At 43.2% G+C, this 21,434-nt stretch overlaps 2 protein-coding genes across 5 annotated transcripts in view; one reads left to right on the top strand and one right to left on the bottom strand.

Moving 5' to 3' along the window:
• Nucleotides 1-8,753: 8,753 nt before the first annotated feature.
• On the top strand, nt 8,754-16,350 carry LOC309338456 (methylmalonyl-CoA mutase, mitochondrial-like). Of its 4 annotated transcripts, none has more exons than XR_014154891.1 (5): nt 8,754-9,123; nt 13,528-13,576; nt 13,842-13,920; nt 14,727-14,894; nt 15,687-16,350. XR_014154891.1 is itself a non-coding variant. In XM_081855770.1 (5 exons), the coding sequence occupies exons 1-5, from the start codon at nt 11,357-11,359 to the stop codon at nt 16,060-16,062; spliced, it is 465 nt and encodes a 154-aa protein (XP_081711896.1). In that variant the 5' UTR covers nt 10,894-11,356; the 3' UTR covers nt 16,063-16,350. The 4 variants fall into 4 exon arrangements, 1 of the variants encoding a protein (XP_081711896.1); XM_081855770.1 differs by lacking the exon at nt 8,754-9,123 and adding an exon at nt 10,894-11,396 and having other exon boundaries at nt 15,934-16,350; XR_014154892.1 differs by lacking the exons at nt 8,754-9,123; nt 13,528-13,576; nt 13,842-13,920 and adding an exon at nt 13,676-13,770.
• A 791-nt stretch (nt 16,351-17,141) lies between these two features.
• Nucleotides 17,142-21,434, bottom strand: part of LOC309338406 (opsin-5-like) — a 14,890-nt gene continuing 10,597 nt past the window's right edge. Inside the window, exons 2-4 of the mRNA XM_081855672.1 lie at nt 19,587-19,880; nt 18,396-18,727; nt 17,142-17,609 (exon numbers count right to left, since the gene is read on the bottom strand). Of these exons, the coding sequence (XP_081711798.1) occupies nt 17,211-17,609; nt 18,396-18,727; nt 19,587-19,880 (1,025 nt within the window). The 3' untranslated portion in view covers nt 17,142-17,210. The remainder of the gene's footprint in view (nt 17,610-18,395; nt 18,728-19,586; nt 19,881-21,434) is intronic.

The raw sequence follows: 21,434 nt of genomic DNA, 5'->3' as shown, positions 1-21,434 counted from the left end.
AAGGACAAAAAATAGCCTTTTAAAATGGCTCAGTTAATAATGTATCAGATAATTTCACTTAGGCCAGTGGTGGTCAAACTTGGCCCTCCAGCTGTTTTGAGACTACAATTCCCATCATCCCTGACCACTGGTCCCGTTAGCTAGGGATGATGGGAGTTGTAGTCCAAAAACAGCTGGAGGGTCAAGTTTGGCCACCACTGACCTAGGCAATAGCTCTTAGTGGTAGAGATGAGCGCTGCACCCCATAGTCATCTTTGACTGAACTTAACCATCCAGGGGTCCTTAACCTTTACCATATAACTGCATTGTCAATGTGATTACACGGCCCAATGAAATGTACCCCTCTGTCAATGTTTCACAGTGGGTTTCCAAGGCCTTGTTTGGGTGTTACAATCTGAGGAATGGACATGTCTTATTTTTAACACATGTATTATAGTGACTTTTAAAGATGTTTATTATGGAGACTTTTTGTAGTGTAACATTTTTTAAAACACCAAAAGAGGTAACAAAATGAACTTATGCTTAAATCAATCAATCAAAGCTGGGACCTTCTTGTTTGAGATAATTTTTTTAAAAAGATTAACCACTCCTCTGCATCACTCCATCATCTTAGTAGGTGAAGTACTAGAAGTTCTAGGTTTAGTCAGTTCTCATTGAATTCATTTTAGTGAGGAGAGGGGGCCAAAATTTTTCATACACACTGTAAAACTGGAGTGGTGCTAAGAAGATTCTGCTAATTCACCTGTGTGTAGCCTCTGCTCAGGCCCTGCAAAAGTTTACAGTGCCATATTCTGAAGTTCTGCTCTATTACAAGTGACAGATTGGCTAGTCTGAGGTTAAAAAAGCCATTACATTATCCCCAGATCTGCCTACTTCACCTACTAAGGTTGGCAGCATCACCCTCGCCTTCCTGGGGCACCTTGCATTGCAGAGTTAGGTGGGGCTTATAAGAAACAGCAGTGGATAACATGGAACAAGTTTTCTGCTTGAGTTTTAATGGACATAAGAAAGGGATACAAAGAATCCCCTCAAGCAAGGATCACAGCAGAAAGGAGCCACTGAGTAATCAAGAGCAGTAATAGGTCCCACTGAATGTTGTGAGAATAATTTCCGAGTCAGCATGATTAGAATTGTGTTTTAAGACTACAATCCTATGCAGATTTACTATGGGTTCAGCCCTTCAGTGTTCAGTGGTACGTAATTCCAACATGAATAGGAGCAGGGTACAATACGATACACTGCAGTCTTATTGGGAGCAGACCCTGTTGCAGTAAATCAGAATTACTTCCGGGTAAACATGGCTAGGATCAGGCTGCATATATTTCAATCATAATATCCACTGAATTTTATATCTCTTTCTCCTGTATGCAGTAAATACTGTGTTGATAAACAACACACCCCATCTGAGTTAATGTAAGAATATGCACAGAGTAGCTGTATTTGGGTTTGTGACTGCATACTCTTACAGCCATTCAAAAGTGTTCTGCATCTTTAATTGAGTAGTATATGTTGTGCTTATGATACAAACCTCCCAGCCCTTACAGAGTTTGTGGATTAGACACTTTGTACACTAAAAACTTGGGGAACTGAACCAGAATTCCTGGAACTGCATGAATGTGTGACTAGACTTTTAAGCATGCAAGTATTCACCTTGAAATCAATGTCAGGCCAAGTACCTGACTGAATCTCACTTGCACTGTGGAGATGAACAGAACAGAGCCTGCATGAAACACATCTCCAGATGTCTCAATCTTCTTCACCTCTATCATTGTGGGCATAGCTATATTTCTGTCTCTGCTGCATATGTTATTACCCCTCCTCAGACATCAAGATAATTAATGTCCCCTGTGATTTTGAAATATTGTTCTGCTGTGCTACTGTTGCAAACACCCATGAGAAGTAATTAGAATGAGGCAATTCAAAAATTTAAACGGGAAACCTTTGACGGTTTCCTTGATTCCACCCCTCTTCCTTCTCAAGTTTGTATCAGAACGCAAAAGGTTGTTTTCAGGTGATCATTCTGCCTCCCCTCCCTTTCCTCCAAGAGTAGCTTTATATGAGTATTGTACTCTTTGTACTGCAGTTTAGATTCAGTGTAGGAATCTGTCAGGATGAATTTACATGATGTATAAATTGTTGAGCTGATTGTGTCACTTCATAGTGTCTTAAGAAATCCTACAATATTTCTATACAGTACAAAAACAATATTCTTGAAAATAAACACAGAAAAAGGTTTTCTATAAAATGTTTGGATTATTGGTGTGCTACTGATCTCTAGGATTTGGGACAGTTACATCTTTTGGGTCAGCACCAGTCACCCTTGAAGTAGCCTCGTTGGTTTCATTAGGTCCTCATGACCTTCATTGCATATCACCCTTCATTTATTTCAGAAAAAAATACTGATTTTGATAAGAATACTTGTAAAAGAAAAAAAGTCTTGGTTGTTTCCTCTACAGTCTTGTAAATGTCTAATAGGACCATAGGTTTTCAGTTCATGGGTTTGAGGTTACAATAAGAGATGCCAGAACAAATGGTAGATTGACAAAGAATAAAATTATCCGCTGTAGGCTGCAATCCTAAACAGATTTTATTGGGATGTGAGTTCTATCGGACATACAGTAGTAGGACTTACCGTACTTCTAAGTAAACATACATAAGATTGTGTTGTATGACTAATGTGCAGTGTGAACCTATGCATGTTCACTCAGAAATCTATCTCACCATGTCCAGGTAAGTGGGCATAAAATTGCACTGTAGGGCTGCACCCAACACACTTACCTGGAAGTAAGTCCCACTGAAGTCAGTGGAACCCACTTCTGAGTAGACATGAATGCTCAATGGTAGGTAGGAGGCTTTTGTTAATTCTCAGTGGCACAAGGCAAAGATTACTCCCAAGTCTCTTGAACCTGTGGTAAAATCCATCAAGTAATATTTTAGGCTAACCCCAGAATCAGATTTGTTGGGACTTTTACATTTGGGGCACAAGTCTATGTGCATTCTTAAAAAGCATGGCTGTTCCTTGAGTTGGTTTTAATACTTACTTTATTTAAATAACTAAGTATTTTCATAGCAACAATGGAAACAAAGCAGGGGCCTTGCTGGGTCACACCAAAGGCCCATCTAAGCCACCATTTTGTTTTCTGGCCAACCAGATGGGAAGCCCACAAGCATTCCTGTGCATTTGCATATGCATCATTCCAGTGTGGGATCTTGCAACACCTGGAAAAACACGGATGTGGATAATAGGTCCACTCCTCTGCCTGTAAAGGTACATACGGAAGAAGATACAGCTTAAGCTTCTAACAGCATATGGAGTTGCTCAGTTGTGATTGCTGTTGACAAATACAGATGCAAATAAGCTGCCACAGCATTCACACCAGATTACATACAAGAGACCTGGATACCAGTGCAAATACTGACAAATTTTCTGTAGACTTTTAAAAAAATATTCTAAACAAAGTAATAATAAAAGTAAAAATTGTGCACCCCACCCCCAAGACCACAATCCATCGTAACTATCCAACCTCCCAAAATTTTAACACTTTTTGAGATGGTTTGATTCCTTTCTGTTTTAACAGTACAAATTCTACAAATAAGTTCATTATCTCCTCAAAATCATTTCTCCATATTCCCCATCTTACCTTAATTTATCATTAATAGCAATATCCCCCACCTCTTTATACCATTCTTCTACCTTGGCCCTTCCACTTCCTGGCTATAACAACTCATGCCACTGTTAATAAATTTGTGAGCAAGTCCTTCATAGCCTATGTACATTACACCCTGTCAAAAATTGATAATGGACTTTCAGCTTTAACCCTGTGATTTGTCTTATCTCCTTAAACACCCTGTGCCAAAATTTTTGTATGTATTTATACCCCCACCACATGTGAACATAAGTCTCAGTTTCCTTCCATCCCCTGCAACATAACACCGAATATTTCTTGTTTATTTGATTTAATCTTGCTGGTGTTAAATACCACCCCCATATTAACTCATTGTAATTTTCTTTTAACCTTACAGACATCATTTTCAGAATGCATTTCTCCCATATTTTCCCCTAGCTGTGACGATTTGCCTAACCTGTTACCTCCTTTTCCACAAGTTGATCTTGTTAATCCTCCGATTCTACTAATATTTTTTATAAATTTTACTGGTTTCCCCTTTCTTCACCTCCCTTTTAAAATCATTTTTTAAAAAATTGTACGCTCTCTGCATTTCTTGTTTTCCCTTAACCACTGCTTTGTCCATTGCTTCAGTTGTACACAGTTAAACCAAGTTATTTTACTTCATGTTAGAGCTCTTGTTTTTTGCTTCTCATTTTTTCCAGACATTCCTTTATTTTGAATATTTTCTTCTCTTTTGCTTCTTTTTCAACTTCCTTATTTAAATTTACTAGGAAGTCTTCTATCATTACCACCAGAATTAGTGGGTAATTTACTAGTGTCAGTTTTCATTTATATTTTGCCCATATCTCAATTATATTTCTTAATACGGGATTTTCAATATTCTTCCACTGTTGCCGATTTGGTTTGATAAAAAATATATTCTCAGCCAAATGAGCACCAAGTCAAACACTACTAGCAAATCGCTTTCCTCAGGGCCATGACTTTGCTGCCATCTGTTGTTCTTGCTGTTGATACTACTCATCTCTTGTACACTAAAAAGTGATTAAAGGGAGGGGATCTGAAACATTCTATGGAGGTATCTGTGCTGCTGTTGCCAAGGAAGAATTCAAAATGTGAAAAGATGCAAGATGATCATCGTTTTCTCATACATAGACAACTTGTACACGTTATGGTTGAAACAAACGACACACACCCATTTTGTTCACTGTGGAGTAATATGTATCTATGGCCTTCCCAGCAGATTAGTTCATTGTTACTGTTTCTTGTGTTTTGTTCTTCACACTGCAAATAATTATTTAACACACACTTAGATATTATGTGTGTGAAAGTAGCCCATGTTTTTCATCACATGCACTATATTCCCATCTTCCCATCCCATCTGTCCCTGTTTCCCACACTGTAATAAGTTTACATAAATGTGGTCCTTAGGTATCTTACTAGTCTAGCAAAATAAAATCTTTCCAAGGAATATGCTTCAGAATCATGTGATTCTAAAGCCCACATTCTTTGTACAGTGGTATCTCAAGTTACAAATGCTTCAGGTTACAAACTCCGCTAACCTGGAAGAGTTACCTCGAGTTGAGAACTTTGCCCCAGGATGAGAACAGAAATTGCGTGCCGGCGGCGCAGTGGCAACAAGAGGCCCCATTAGCGAAAGCACGTCTCTAGTTAAGAACACTTTCAGGTTAAGAACGGACCTCCGGAACAAATTAAGTTCGTAACTAGAGGTACCACTGTAACTGAAATAGCTGGCTACAAATCCAAACTTGACTGCACAGCTGTGCAAAAAGTAGTCATTATGATATGGCATCTTGTTATTTAACCATCCGAGAACAAGGCTTTAAATTAACATTATGAAAACAGAGCAGAATGCTCTCAGTGGACGGGGTTTCCTGGATCTGCACATCCAAGAACCGACTGCCCAAAGGCAGAACAGCTGCTGTACTACAAAGGTGTGAGTGTATCATCAGACAGAACAGGCAGTCTATGGGACCCAAACTAACCCCTGATCTGCCAGAGAAATGTGGACTATTTTCAACCTTTGTGCATTAGCAAGGTACCGTGTGAAGCATTAGTACAATGACAGAAAACTAGCACATGCCATTTGCAACTGAGCTTTTACACCTGCAACTGCGGCTGAAAACTACCTACACATTATTTTGAAATACTGTGCTCGTAAACCCAAAATATTTATTATCCTGAGTAAGTGGAGTGTTTTTTTTAAAATTCATGACACACCTCCATAGCTAATGCAGATTAAAAATAAACTGATGTTGGTTTTAGACAGGATGGGGTAATAGACTAAAGTAAGAAAGCCAACCACAAGAATGAATTATTTTTCAGCAACCTTTCTAAATGAAAAGCTGTATTTTAATGTCTCAGCTGGCACGCTGCTTAGAAAGATAATTTATAGATGCCTTTGGAAAAGTAATTAAATACCTGAGAAGATTACAATGTTAACACCACAATAATGGTAACAGCTCCATAATGTGTTTAGCAGTTGCCACATCACCAGTCACTGGGCTGCCCAAGTATTTAAGGTACTCAAGCACATTGCTGCACTGAAAAAAGACAGTGAAATGCAAATAGAAACTATGCCTATATATATATTTTAAATTAAGGGGGGGTACTCACTATATCGTACTGAACTTCTGACAGATTATTATCAAAGAGCTGAGTGAGCATAGTTGCCAGAATATTTCAGTTCAACTTGTAGGTTAAAAAGGAACGTTGTCATTTTGGCTAAAATTAAAACACCACACAGGCCCTAGGAAGAGGCAGAGCTTTATAGGGCAGGCTGAGGACTAGAAAGAGATCACAGGAGACAGTTAAAACTAAGGGGTGGAGAGACCAGGGCAAGGTGGCCGGTGGAAGCATGCAGCAAGGCAATGGAAGGAAGAAAGAGGAACCTGGGAAAACAGCTGGGAAGTGAGACTTGAGGAAAAGCAGAGAAATGGGAAGAAGGTTCCAGGGATAAATATTCCACCATACCACAGACAACATTTCAAGTTGCAATCTCCAAGTTTCCACTTAGCTGACACATACATTTATCCTGGCGGGGGGGGGGGGGGACTAGGATGCATAACAGAGTTCTGAAGAAACAATGACTGCTGGAGCTGGAGGAGAAAGCGCAAATGGGAGCAAACCTCACAGAATAACAGGCTTTGCAAGCGGCTGTCTCATCAACAATGCAAGCAGATGCATGAAAGTAAAAGCTGTCATCTACTACTTATTTCAAAAGAACACAGTTGGAAGAGGGTGGTTTAAGTAGTAGAGAATGAGCAGGGAAAGCCCCCCTCTCTCCATACCGTGCTTCTCCAAGCTATTTCTATTTCTTTCTCTCAAGCTATTTCCAGTTTGTTTTCACACTCCACCCTCACAAACATGGATTCAGCACCACACAGAGGGAGCAGCAGTTGGGGGTAGCTAGGAATGGAGAAGTGGCAGGCAGAGAAAGGCTAAAACAGCCCTCACACTGCTGCCTAAACTGGCCCTCCTCAAGCTGTGCCCCCCCCCCCATTTTAAAGAAGCAGGGAATGTATCCACATGCAATGGTAACTTGATTCTAACAAAACTACAATGAACAGTAATGCAGGAAAGGAAGTTTGCCTGTTGTGGCTTCTCCTGAAACTGCAGTACTGAGCACCCTAGAAGGGGGTTGCAGGCCAGCAGACAGCGGGCGAAGGTGGGGAGCTGAAATGTCACCTACTGATTTGGAGTAGCCAGCTAATGGCAGGCTTCTAGGCAGAGTATTCTTGCTGTGCTAGAAGAGAAGATACACCCAACAGGTAAACCAATACATTTTCTTCAATACCGTGTTGCACCTCTGGGGAGAATTTGCAAGCCTTTCAACTTTCCTTGGAGTCCATATCAAGAAAGGAAGAGCTTAGTCAAGACCAGAATCTTTCCTAAATATGGTGCCCTGTGCAAGGCCAAAACTTGGTGCCCCCCAAATGAATCTTCTCAATTTTGCAACCCCTTTGCTTGGCGCTCTGTGTGGGGCAACTGCCTGAAGCATCCTAAATCCGGAGCTGCCCCCCCCCCCTGCCTTCTCCCGAGCCAAAGCACCGCCCTCCCCTCCCGGGATGGAGGCGGGAGCCACGGGCTGGAGCCCTCGGCCTGGAAAGCAGCCCCTCCATCCACAGAGCCGGGTCTACGGAGAAGTTGGCCAGATTGGGACCCGGGGGGTGCAGAACCCCCGCCCATGGTGCCCCCCCCGTGTCTCCTCGGGGCGCCTCCGGGAAAGAATCCTGCCGCTGCCGGGGGGGGGGGGACCCTGGCCAAAGGGGCCCCAAGGAAACCTCTGGAGCTTCTGGTCCGCGGCCTCGGCCGGAAAGCCCCCCCCCCCCCCCGGACGGCCGGAGCCTGGCCCCAGCCGCCCTCCCGGAGAGCCGGACCCCACCCACCGGGCCGAGCGGGAGCCAAGCCGGATTCCTCCTTCGGCCGCGGCGGAGGCGGGGCGGGGCGGCGCCGAAGGGATGCGGGCGAAGGGTTTTCCGGCGACACCGGCGGCTCCCGAGCGCAGGGTCCGAGAGGCGGGGAGGAGGAGCCGAAGGAGCCCGCGTTGGGCGCCGCTTTGTTTTAAAGGCTTGGAGGGAACCGCGTCAAAACACAAGGTGAAAACAGAAAATGCATAAGATTAAAACAGAAAATAAAGAGAAAGGTTTTCACCTTAAGGTGCCTCGTGGACGTACCAGATGAGCCTCTCAGGGGAAAGCGTGCCTCTATAACTCTTTCCCTTGAAATACCTCGCAATAAGTGAAGATGCAGCAATGGATCACAGAATTGTAGAGTTGGAAGGGACCCTAGGGTCATCTAGTCCAGCCCCTGCAAGGCAGCAACTGTTAAGCTGTGGGTGAACATATCAGACGACACAGCGATTCTTCAAGCAGCTCTTGTTTATTCACAGGCCAGAACTGAACTGAAGGGTTCACCCAGCCTGCTTATATAGAGCTCCACTACAATGCAACAGTAACCACTATCCAATCACTGAACGTCACTTTCAATCCCTTATTTGCATATGTGGACCTGAGTGAAAACTATTTACAGTACAGTATCCCCCTGCTGGCCCAGGGTGAGAACTTCAGTACACAACATGTACTGAAACTACCTGTATTGTAAACTACCTACTTCTCATTAAAAAAGAAGACTGCTGCGGCTTCTAAACCTTGAGTTATAGAGTATTCACTGGCTGTGGGTCATGATGTCTGCATCTTGCACTGGTTTGTTGACTGATTGTGAATGCCTGAAAACCACACTGCTTTCCTCCTCCATCTTTCAGGCATTCTGACAGTTCTGGGGAATTCAGCTGTCCTGGCAGCAGCTGTGAAGCGCTCCTCCCATCTCAGGTCACCTGAGCTCCTCCTGACGGTTAATTTGGCCATAACCGGTCTTGGAATGGCCATCAGCACGACCCTCAGATTAAGAGTCTCAGGCTCTACTGACTGAGCTGGGAACCCATTCCAATTTTCAGCCTGGTTTTAAGAGCGTTGGGGTGCGGGGTGAGTGACAAGCCCCACTTTGGGAGCCCCAAAATGGTGAAAGCAAAAACTCCATTAGTATTTTGTTGGTGGAAAAGGTTTTGTGCCTTTAAAGGCTGTTTAACAGAAAATGAACAGCTTCAACCCTCCATGGAGGAGACTCAGGCTATGTACAAACAATATCTTTGAAGCACATTTCCAGTCCATTTCTCCCGCTTAAAGAATTCCGGGCACTGCTGCTGGGAATTGTAGTTCTGCGAGGGGAAAACTACAATGACCAGAATTCTTTGAGGCAAAGAATGTGCTTCCAATGCGCTTTAAAATACAGTGTTTATACGTAATTGGCTTGAATTTCTGCCTGTTTTAAACGCCTTTTAACAAAGCTATTCGCACAGTTCCCTTTTAACATACCTCCCTTACTATCTTTTAAAAAGATTTATCCCTAATCATAATCTCTCTTTTCTCCTTCTATCCTGAAAAATCATATTAAAACCCTTGGGCGGCAGGGAGGGAAACAGAAAAACATTTGAAAAAACAAGAATCGCCCATTTCTATTCAAGCAAGCAGAGCGGAAACAGGATCTTGCACTGAACGTCCCTTGGTATATCATCATAGTCAAAAGCGCAATGTAGAGCAATGCAGAAGCATCTGCAAACCTGCCCTGATTTATTGACAGTTCCCCCATGTTTCCCCACCATTCTTAACCTGCATGTGGAAATTTCTGATCAGAACCGGAAGTGTGCAGTTGTCTAGAGCTCTCTGTCTGTCTTCTCTATGGTGGAAGGAGGAGTTCTGTCTTTCTGTTTGCTCTCCCAAGCACTGCTGAAGGTGTGGTGTCCCCAGAGGCACTATTGATTTTCAGGACTCCTGTAATAAGATGCAGACCCGGAGTAAGGGAGGCTCTGACACTTTTGACCCACCAAACTTCTGCTGTTGAAAAAGCAGTCAGCTTTTTGAGTTATGAAAAGTTAGAAGGATCATACGACACAAGCTTTTACTCTAAAGTAAATTCTGCTGAATTCAGTGTGGAACCCACTTGCAAACAAATGAACACAGAACTGAGGCCTTAGGCTTAACACACCTGCTTAAATTTGTGAAAGTCAAAAGTGGCTAAATAAATGGTGAAAACTTGTCTTCTATCATCTAAAGTTGGTTGAAAGGACACCCTGTTGTGTTGCTTAGTCAGAGATGGATACGAAATACAAAAGAGTATTATCGCTCTGAGCGAGGGCAACCTTTCCAGACCCTTTATTTCCCTGGCAGATACTTGGGCTAGAAACTCCCTTACGCCAAGTAGAATGAGATGGCTGTAGCTGTAAGCAGCAGGCATCTTGGAGCAGGCACAGCATATGTCGCCTGGCAATCCCAGCAGATAGGGGAGGCTTGTTGCTGCCCATCAGCTGTCATCCTCTTATGACAGGCTGCCATTCCTCAAGTACTTGAGGAAACTGAGTTGGCCACACCTGGCTGGCACCAGGGGAGCTTGAGAACATAAGAAGCATAGAACTGTAGAGCTGGAAGGGACCCAGCTGGTCATCTAGTCCAACCCCCTGCAATGCAGGAATATATGGCTGGCCCATCTGGGGATCAAACCTGCCACTGTGGCAATTTATTTGATAAGAGGGAAAGGGAGCAATTCTTCATAAGGATCAGAATAAATGGGGCTGAAATTGCATCCTTGAAAGCACCATCCTGGATTTGGAAAACTGATTTGCACCCAGGAGCCATGGGTGCAAATGCTGTTTGCACCCATGGCTCCTGGGTGCAAACAGCATTTATTGTGGGGTAGGCTTTATTTTGGAGGCTAAGGGCAGAGCCGAGTTATCTGTGACACAATTGGTCAGTTAGTTCAGTATTTTTATTGATTTGCTTGATTTAGAGGGGGCAGCTCCCCTCCTGCCTCCCTGGCTATGCCCATGCCAGGAGCCTGACACATCGTCTTGGGTGTGGTGAAGCTTTCAAGAAAGCAATCCCCAATATTCATTTTCTTTCGTTTTATGAACTGGTTTTATAATGTGGTTTGGTTTTATAATGTGTTAAAGAAAGCAATAATATTTTGCTATCATCATAATAGCTTCTACGGATAAATTTGACTAAGAAAACTTAGTCGCGTCCCTTAAGAGGAGCAGGGCTTGTGGCTGCTGCTTTTCTCAGGGCCCAGGGGTGCTGCATCGCGCGAGGCTCATTGTGACATCTCCCTCTGCTGGCTCATTGGTCGCCAGAGCTCTAGAAGGCCTGGGATCTCCTATGCTTGATCATTCTGTGCTTGTGAGAGTAGAGAGAGCATGTAAGTAGGATTTCTTTCAGCATATCGGACCCTCTTAATTGAGGATCCGCGTTGCGCACAGGCCATAGGTGCAGCCCCCCTTCCTTGGGAGTGGTGGTGTGATCGAGGGGGGCCTTTAAAAGGCAGTGGCGCGACATTGGGGGGGGGGTTAACCTGGGTTTGCGCTGCCAAACACCTGCCCACCCACCCTCGATTTAGGTTTGTGCTTTGGCCGTGCTCTGGACTTCGGTTGGTCACCTTTTTGGGAACAGGGGCCGGGTAGGAATTTTTTCCATTTGGCAAATTTGTACTGGCCTCTTGGTTTTTGTCTACCTCTTAGCAATTGTCACAACTTTGTAAGGTTTGGCGGTTAGGTATTGGCTTAGTGAAATGTGTGTGGGGGGGGGAGGAGCGGCCATCACCTGCCCCTCCAGGTACAAGGGTATTCCGCTAAAGGAATCTGCAGGTTCGGATCTCGTCCAAAGTCTGCTTGGGGGGCTAGGGCGATGCCAGGACCCAGCGGGAACCCCGGGGTGAGTTTCAGTTGGTCGCCATTGATGGAGCTCCCTCTGTTGGTGGTTTACTCTTCCAGATTTCCTGCAAGGTGGGCAGGAGTCAGATATAGTTATTGGCAATGCCTAAGCCAGGCATGCCAAAGTCCATTTCGGGGGCCTAATTTGCAAGTAAAGTATGGATTAACCAGTGAAACACAATGGCAATACATCCAATTGAAAAATATGTTGGAAAGGCAGTTTGGCCCTGACGCTATAGCAGCATCGGAAAACACCCATGTTGCTACAAGATTTAATCTCTGCAGCAAAAACAAAGAACTCTACACTTGCACTATATAAAACTCTACTCAACAGGAAGAAATATGATTTAGAATATGATAGACAAAAATGGAGTGAAGAGTTAGGGGTACAGATAACAAATAATATATGGGAGTCAAGTATAAAATCAACAGAAATAGCCTCTGTGGATCTAAGACTAAGACTTATTCAACAGAAAATAATATTCAGCGTCCACTGGACTCCAGCAAAACTATACCAGAAGAAAATAACAAGTACAGACAACTGCTGGAGATGTGGGAGTAAAAATGCGAACTTAGTACATATGATGATTAAATGCCCGATAATAAGATCATTTTGGTGTGAGGTGAGGATATTTATAGCAAGAGTAATAAAAAATTGTTATTTAGCGGAATTAAATTTAATTCTAAATTATATTCTGGAAACGTGGGAGATTACAAGGGGTCAAAACAAATGGATGTACCGTGCTATATTAGACGCAAAAAAACTTGTTTTGATGATTTGGAAGAGTCGCAAAAAGATTCCATTGAGCACATGAATTGATAATATGGACAGACTAGCTACATACAAACAAATTGCATGTGGACGCAAATTAAGAATGGATAAATATGAAGAAATCTGGAAGGAAGACTTAAGCGGTAAGGCGGATAATGGTGGGAAGTAGGGGGAGGAGAGAGAGGCAGGGAAATATTGTTAAAAAGGTGTAGTCATAGGTATATCAGTGTATCCAAATCTGAATTGTCCAACTGTGTTATTAGTCAAAACAAAACAAATTCCTTCCAGTAGCACCTTAAAGACCAACTAAGTCAGTTCTTGGTATGAGCTTTCGTGTGCATGCACACTTCTTCAGATACCTTCAGTATCTGAAGAAGTGTGCATGCACACGAAAGCTCATACCAAGAACTGACTTAGTTGGTCTTTAAGGTGCTACTGGAAGGAATTTGTTTTGTTTTGACTATGGCAGACCAACACGGCTACCTATCTGTAACTGTGTTATTAGTGTTATTATGGTTTTTGTTGTATGTGTGCCCAAAGTCCATTTCGGGGGCCTATTTCCTGGGGTAAAATCACTGGGAAAAACCTCAACAATGAAACCCAATACCACTCACATTGCTGTCCTCAATAAAGTTGTGGCCTAAATTTTGCCCATTAACCTTCAGAGTCAAATTCTGTCTCAAGGTGTTCTCCTTCTTCTTGGGGGTGCGCCGGGGCCTTGATGCGCAACTGAATTCTGTGGTGATAGGGAGCTTAGAGGCGTGAATGCAAAAAGCAGTTTGGGGACGTAGATCAGGAGAGGACTAACTGTGAGCCCCATTTCTCACATTTTTCTCTTTCTTTTCTAGGTTTACCAGATTGCAAAAAGCCATTTTGTGGATGGCAAGGAAAAATAAAGTGTGCCCTCCCCCCGCCCCCCCTTGCAGGCCCCTTTTCGAAAGGACTTCCAAGGTAAAACCTTTCAGCCTATAGAAGCCGATTCCAGTCCCTCAGATTTCTGAGGCCTCTTTTGAGCTGTAGATCATCATATCCCATGTGGCTCTTTGTTTCCCTGTAGGCTCCGGCAAAAACGAAGGAAAGTCCCCCTGAAGGTAATGTCTATTTCTAGGGATGTCTTCAGAAAGTCTCTCTAACTGGCAGCCTTCTCTTCTTTCCCTTTCAGAAGAGCTCATCCTGGAAGAGCTGGAGGAAGAGGAGGGAGAGACGGGGCAGCCTTGGGGCGGCCTTATCAATCGTTAAGGGTTCTTGGCTGTTGTCCAGTTGTGCTTTTGTGTCTTTCCTCGAAGGTTGCGGAGATGAGGTGGTAGCACAGCCTTGTCTCGCTGCCTCTCAGCAGGCGCCGCCGCCCCAGGCCCGTGGAAGCAGCCCCTGCCAGGTATTTATTATTGGGGGAAGGCTGTGGTCCAGAGCATCTCTCCCAGGTGTGGGACTAGAGAGATGTTTGGGATGGTGGAAAGGCATTCAGCTGTGAACCTCGCGAGGGGAAGTCAGTCTCTCAGCCTGATTTCCTTCACTGGGGGGCAAAGGGGTGGGGATTAGGAAGCTAAGGAAAACCAGAAAAAAAGACAACCATTCTTTAAATAAAACCTGAATATATATCTAAGGCAGGAGGGAAGCCAGAAGCAGCCACAACATATTTTTTTTGTATTTTAGATTTTTGTACACAGCTTTGTGGGCCTCGGGCTTTTAAGCAATTTATAAATTGGTAAAATAAATTTTCAAAAAATTATTTGCACCTATTGTTTCAATTTACTGTTTGCACAAAAGGTAACTATCAGAATATATTGTACTAGGATGATTTTACAGATTCCCGAGTTGGAAGATGTCATCGATAGGTGGCAATGTTCCTCTCTGTACTCTACTTTCTGGGCGCCCATATTGTCTAACCTAAATGCCAGTAGCAGCCTTCAGCGGTGCATGCTGGTGCCTAGTGTTTTGTTGTCGCTCTTCTCTATGAAAAAAGAAGCATGGGTCTGCATGCAGTGTTAGGTTTTATGCATTCTTCTTCCCCATATTGTTTGACACTTCCTTTGCTTTCTCTTCCTAGACACCCCGTGAAGTGGCCCAGCAGGTGGTAGATGCGGATGTGCATTGCGTGGGGGTGAGCACCTTGGCTGCTGGCCACAAAACGCTTGTTCCTGAACTCCTCAAAGAGCTGCATGCCCTTGGCCGTCCAGACATTCTCGTCATGTGTGGAGGCGTCATCCCTCCCCAGGTACTGTGCACCACCATCACAAGATGGCTTGTTGTGAGATGATTAAATTGTTCCCAGTGAGGTGGGGTCTCCATCTACTTTCTCCTCCTCCTCCAGGCAAATGAACACCATTGAAAGGCTTTTAAAATAGCATCTAGCTTTTGAAATGTGGAAATCCTTCAGCAAATTTGGGAAAGCATTGTAGTTTCTAGGTTTAAGGTTCACAGAACAACGCAGTTGAGAAGCAGCCTCCCAAAAGCTTTCGAAAACTGCCAATATAATCAAATAATTTAAATATCACTTTTTAAATTTAAAAATATTCATAAACATTTTAAGAAATGAAGAAAAAAGGGACCAGTTTCCTTTACTGAAATAGAAACTATATAATTTTTCTTCTTCCAGAATTTGCTTTTTTCTGGGGGGTGGGGGTGGGGTGGGGTTATAAACAAGAATATTGTTATACAAATGAGTATACTGTACCAAGTATTCTTATGTCATTTGTATATCACAAAAATAGCATAATAAATGTGGGGAAATATCTACAACACATGTTTCATTATTAGTGGTCAATGTAGAAGTTCTTAGTTCATGAATTGGTTTAAATAGTTAGGAAGAAGAAGGGAAGAAAGGGCTGGAGGGGGGAATGGTGAGTGGAGTGGGGTAGAATTTGCTTTTCTGCTTTAAATCTCTTGACCTTGGTATAATTATTGCACCTGGCAAAAGATTCGTATAGAGCCACAAGTCTCTGGTTGTCTTGGAGCAGAGGTGAAAATGTTCACCACTTTTGATGATTTCATTCTTTATGTTACATAGGAGAACACCTAGAGCAGAGATTGCTTGAACTTGTAGTCACTAGGACTTTGCACACATGGCGGGGTTTGTGTAGGTGAGAGCATCACTGTTTTCCCCCATAGCTAGCATACCAAGTTATTTTCCCTTCTCCATGTGCGCTACCTCCTGACCTGCCATCGCTAAACTCTGCTCTTTTAGCATATGTTCTGCAGAATTTTACTTTACAAAGTTTGCATGCATGTTTTATGTCTGTTTTTCTCCTGCACAGGATTATGACTTCTTGTATGCCTCTGGTGTTTCCAATATATTTGGCCCTGGAACCCGAATCCCAAAGGCAGCTGTCCAAGTTCTTGATGATATCGAGAAATGCTTGGAAATGAGGCAGCAATCTCTGTAAACCTCTGTCTCATAACAAACTTTATATCTTATAGTTTGTGTTGATGCATTGTGATTTGTTGATAAAATTGTTAATTCATCTACAATGTCTGGTATTGCCTTATGCTTTCTAAGAAAGTGGGAAATCATTTGCAATATTATTACATATGTATGTAAGATCTATCAAAGAATCTAAATGAAATGAGTAAATTTAAAATTTTTGCATATAAGACGGCATTATATCTGAAATACATTTCAGATCTTTGGAAATGCAAATTACAATTTAAAATAAATGTTACTGATACAGAAAGGTGGTGAAATTATGTCCTGCTGTTTCATACTGTTTGTTCACATGCCTCTTGCCCTTTCGGTTCAGTCTCGTTGCCCTAGCTTTGTTTGCTTGTCAGATTGACAAATATCCATTTCCTACCCCTGGTAGTCTGCCTCAGGCATGGGCAACCTTTGGCCCTCCAGATGTTTTGGCCTACAACTCCCATGATCCCTAGCTAACAGGACCAGTGGTCAAGGATGATGGGAATTGTAGTCCAAACATCTGGAGGGCCGAAGGTTGCCTATGCCTGGTCTACCTTTTTCTTTTCCTTCTCAATAGCCTCTGTAGAGTCTGAAGTTGGTGGCCTTACGGGAGATATGGGCGGTTTCCAGTTCTGTGACCTCACAAATCCATTACTGAGATGACATGCACAAGACGGATAGAGCGACTCTTTTATGAAAAGTCCATTTTTTGTAAGGTTCTTGCTCAACAGCCTTAATAGAAGTATCGAAGGGGGAGGTGTTAACAGCCCGTTAAGCAAAGGTCTTTTCTTATTCTTCAAGACGCCTGTGCCTCTTGAGACTCCATCATTGACACCTGAGCTCAGCATCCCATACAGTCCAACGAAAGCACAAAAACAAATGCCAAGTTCACTAACATTACAATCTCTTTTAACTGCCTAAATACCTCCTCTGCCAGCTATTAATATAGCAAACTCTAATGTAGTCCATGTGCTCAAAATTCCTTGAGATTCCTCAGTTCTTGCCAGCAGGTCTTTTTTTTTTAAAGAACAGAGACCTCGGAATTATCCTGCAAGCAGTTTATTATAATTATCCTGCAAGCAGTTTATTATAAACTTCCTAGGAATTACTGCCCTTGCAGTGTTTCCCTGGGAGATTTCATGATCTGGACTTTAGAGCAACGTTTTCAAATAAGACTTCTGCAGCTGCAGCGGATGGATTTGGAACTTCTCCACTGTCTGTCTTCCTGAATGAAGAAATGTGCGCATTATCCCTTCCTGACCAAATCACTGACACATGGCTATTGGTGGCATGCTTGGTGCTAAAGTAAACTTTCTGGCTACAGCAGCACTGGAGGCGTTTAATTTCACGCCGGAAAGTTTTGCTGAAAGCATAGTAAATGAAAGGGTTGTAGGCTGTTGAGGATTTAGCAAAAAGACATGGCAACAAGGTAACGATGGGTGGTATTGATTCACTGGAGTGAAATATTGACCAGAAGCTGACTGCGGCATATGGTGTCCATGCGCTGAGGAATCCCACACTGATCAGTACAGCCATCTGTAAAAACAACCACTTATAGTTAGTTACTGGCTGGCTTTTTATATTTTCTCCTTCTCTATCTGTTATTTCAAATCGGTGAGAGAGAAATGAAGGATTAGTGCTTTAACATTTAAGAGATATTTAAACAATTGGCTCTTGCATTCATTTTAGGCTGTCCATTTTATCCTAAGACCCAAAAGCAGTATCCTCTGCACTACAGCAGCCCTCCAGCAGAATAAAATAACACAAGATCAGGATAAGAAATTAAGAACAGCATCCTTTGTGTTTATCAGATGCTTTGCATCATAATGGAATTGTAGTCCTATAGAAGAAAATATGGCAGGACCTCAGCATCTCATACAATAGCAATATATATACCACATGCTTCCTCTATGAGCCCATGTATTGCAAGATCTGAGAGTCTTACAGGTTCATCATTAAGTTAGTCCCCAGTATGTATGTGGCTGGGAAAACCCAACCAGATGGGTGGGGTATAAATATTTATTTATTTATAATATTATTTCTCGTTAATACAATAAGCTTTCATACCAATGAATCTAACAACTGAAAAACAGAGGAGTTGCTCAATGTCTGCAACTCAAATGGAACACAAACCACACATGAAGGCAAACACACACAAACAGCCCAGTCCATAGCATCCATAAGTGCTTTGGCATTTCCCCAATATTTTGACAATAATTTTCAATCTGAAGGGACAGAATCAGTGTCTGAGTCAAAGGAACACTGTGTTCCTATTGCTCTTTAAAATACAAAAATACTCTGCTCACAACAAGACATACCCACCAATGTCAATTTCTTCTCCAGCTTTGCTGCATTTGAAGTCCTGTTGAAGTTCTGCATCTTTTGATAGGTTTTATGAACCTTCCAGGCTATACCCAAGTAACAGATGGTGATGGTAATTGCTGGCAGAACTGTACACAGAATGAACATGCTCAGAATAAAGGAAAGCCCATTAGCCGAGTTGTGGAACTGGCTCCAGGCTATGGTGCAGGAAGTGCCAAATGGTTCTGGGCCGTAATGCCCCCAGCCTAGCAGAGGCAACATGGCCCAGAGGGCTGCATACAGCCAGATCAAGGCAATAGAAACATGGATGACTTTTCTGTTGATTGTATTACCTAGGAAAAGAAAAGAAAGTAGACTATAGACACCAACACTATTTGAATAACATAGAAATCTGCCAGGCAATTATCCCTGTCGCTCTGTTGTCTAGCTTTCCTGGGTTTCAGACTCCCCAGGTTCTATTTGGAGATGGCAAGGACTAAGCATGGGATCTTCTGCATGCCCTGTAAGCCATGACCCTTCGCTCGGGCTGTGGAGAAATTATGTACATGATCTCCGTCAAAAATAACTGTTTGAGTTATGGCTATATATATACTTTAGCACACACTTGTCTAGTGTGATACTTTTGTGTATATTGCCTGACAACATTTACAGGCCTCCAGTGGCGTAGCGTGGGGGGTGCAGGGGGGGCCGGCCGCACCGGGCGCAACATCTGGGGTTAGGGCAAATCCACGGGTTAGGGGGCGCAAATCCACGGGTTAGGGGGCGCAAATCCACGGGTTAGGGGGCGCAAATTACTTGCCTTGCCCCGGGTGCTGACAACCCACGCTACGCCACTGCAGGCCTCCTTAAAGCATTCTCAGGGAAGCTTAGGACATTTCCATTGGTCACCAGATGTGGTTAACTATCTTTGGCAGAGGTACACAGCCAATGTAAAGAAGAACAGTGTTTTTCACACCAGCACCAACTCCTACATGGTATTATGCATTTCAATTTACAGCTCAAAACATGTTTACGGCCAGACTGTATATCCGCCCCCATTGTTTACTGCAGTAATGCTGAATATATCTAATCTATAAACACACAGAAAAGGTCTGATAGGCTCTTTAAAATATTATTCCCTTGGCCTTGACATGAAGTCGAAAGCTTTGAAATTTTTTCACCTTTGCCACCCTTCTGTGCTTCGTTACTCACTATTGGACTTTGAAGAGTGGGTTACAAGAAAGCGGATTACAGCCATCACAGACAAGGTCATCATGCTGGCGACACCAAACAGGAAACCCATCAGGGCATAATAAATGCAAGTTGCATCGCCCCCCAGCCAGGCATGGTTCCAAGCAGAAGCAATAGCCAGGGGATACATGCTGATGGCCATTCCAAGATCGGTTACGGCCAAATTAACCGTCAGGAGCTCAGGTGACCTGAGATGGGAGGAGCGCTTCACAGCTACTGCCAGGACAGCTGAATTCCCCAGAACTGTCAGGATGCCTGAAAGGAGGAGGAGGAAAGCAGTGTGATTTACAGGCATTCACAATCAGTCAACAAACCGGTGCAAGATGCAAACATCATGACCCACAGCCAGTGAATACTATATAAGTCAAGGTTTAGAAGCCATAGCAGTCTTCTTTTTTAACAAGAAGTAGGTATTTTATTCACAGGCCTTTCTCCACAATAGGTAATGTGTTACCCAAAGTAACATGAAACAGCTTGTGAATTTATATCAGTGGATTTGTGACTGAAGGACAGGTAAAGGTCAGAGCAAAAGTGGATTCTGTTTCAGCCACAAATCAGTCACTTTCTAGCATCTAGATACCTGTGGTATGCTCTCTTCAACACTGTAGAGTTATTATCTTGACATTGTAAAAGGTGAATTGAAATGTGCATCCAAAAGAAAATGTTGGTGGGGTCACCTGCCATTCCACAGCATAGCAATCCCTAGAGTAGTAAGACGTGGGGAGGGCGAGAAGGCTGTCCAGTCCTGACACCCTTGTTGGTGCAAACTCTGTGCTCAATAGCAGATTTTCAGACAAGACAAAATGGGTGGAAGTGATCGGGAATATGGTTCTGGACACTCCCAAGCTTATGATTCCGTGGGTCTCGACGTTCAAGTTCTCTCCCTCCTCCACCCCCAAACCTTGATAGCCATGGCTCAAGGTTTCATGGCCTCAGTGAAAACTATTAAGTAGCATCTGCACTCACTTGGTCAAATTATTGATCTAGGCTGTGTTCCTACACACAATTACCTGAAAGTAAGTCACAATGAAGTCATCTAGCCTTACATTTCAGTAGACGTCTATAGGATTGCACTGCCAGTTTGTTGTCAGCTCTGGACACAAAGTTGTCCTGAGCACCTTGAAAGAAGGATTAAAAGAAAGGGTGGTGTCCAGAGAAGTAGTTCCACTAGCACTAGAACTTCTGTTTGTGTACAGAACAACCCTTTCTGCTTCTCTCCTTGTGCCTGCTCCACAGATCTGCTCCGGAGGGTGAAGAACAGAAAATAAGACAGAACCCTTTCTCTACCATTTACATGATGTGAAGAGAACATCTTGTTAAGGGCCACCCCAATCTCTGCCAAGTGGTGTGAGGTTCCAGGAGTCTTTGCCCTTATCCAGGGTTCATGTTTCCATTGGAAAAATGAGGCACAGCGGAGTCTTTTAGATAATATGGTTTTACTTACACATATATACACCTTAACCTTGATGGAGGGAGTGCAGAGGGTGAATGTAATTTTGCCAACCTTTCAGGGTAAAGTCTTCCCATTATAGCTTTCAAAAACTAGCTTATGACTACAGTGTCTAGTGATGGCTTCGGTAGTGGAGGGGACCATTGCAGCCACCACAGATAAAAGCTTTCATACGACCCTTTCAGTCTCTGCACTCATTTCACAAGTCTGTGCCAACTCATCCAACAGAGATTCAGACACCATTAGGAGAATGTGTGAGGGGATCCATGTAGGATACTTGCACCTCAGCATGCCTCATGCTCATGCCCCTGTCCACAAACTCTGCTGCACATAGAAATCCTTCACCCACTAGCTGTCAC

The sequence above is a fragment of the Podarcis erhardii genome, assembly GCF_964252035.2.
Source record: "Podarcis erhardii genome assembly, chromosome: 3".
Classification (NCBI taxonomy): Eukaryota; Metazoa; Chordata; class Lepidosauria; order Squamata; family Lacertidae; genus Podarcis; species Podarcis erhardii.
This window is presented reverse-complemented; position numbering and strand designations above follow the sequence as displayed.

Bases quoted from the DNA above. Each gene is read 5' to 3' on its own strand.
- LOC309338456 (XM_081855770.1), top strand. From the start codon at position 11,357: ATGCTTGATCATTCTGTGCTTGTGAGAGTAGAGAGAGCAT. The intron at 13,577-13,841 runs GTGTGCCCTCCC...TTTCCCTTTCAG, and splicing joins GGATGGCAAGGAAAAATAAA to AAGAGCTCATCCTGGAAGAG. The intron at 13,921-14,726 runs GTTCTTGGCTGT...TTCTCTTCCTAG, and splicing joins GGCCTTATCAATCGTTAAGG to ACACCCCGTGAAGTGGCCCA.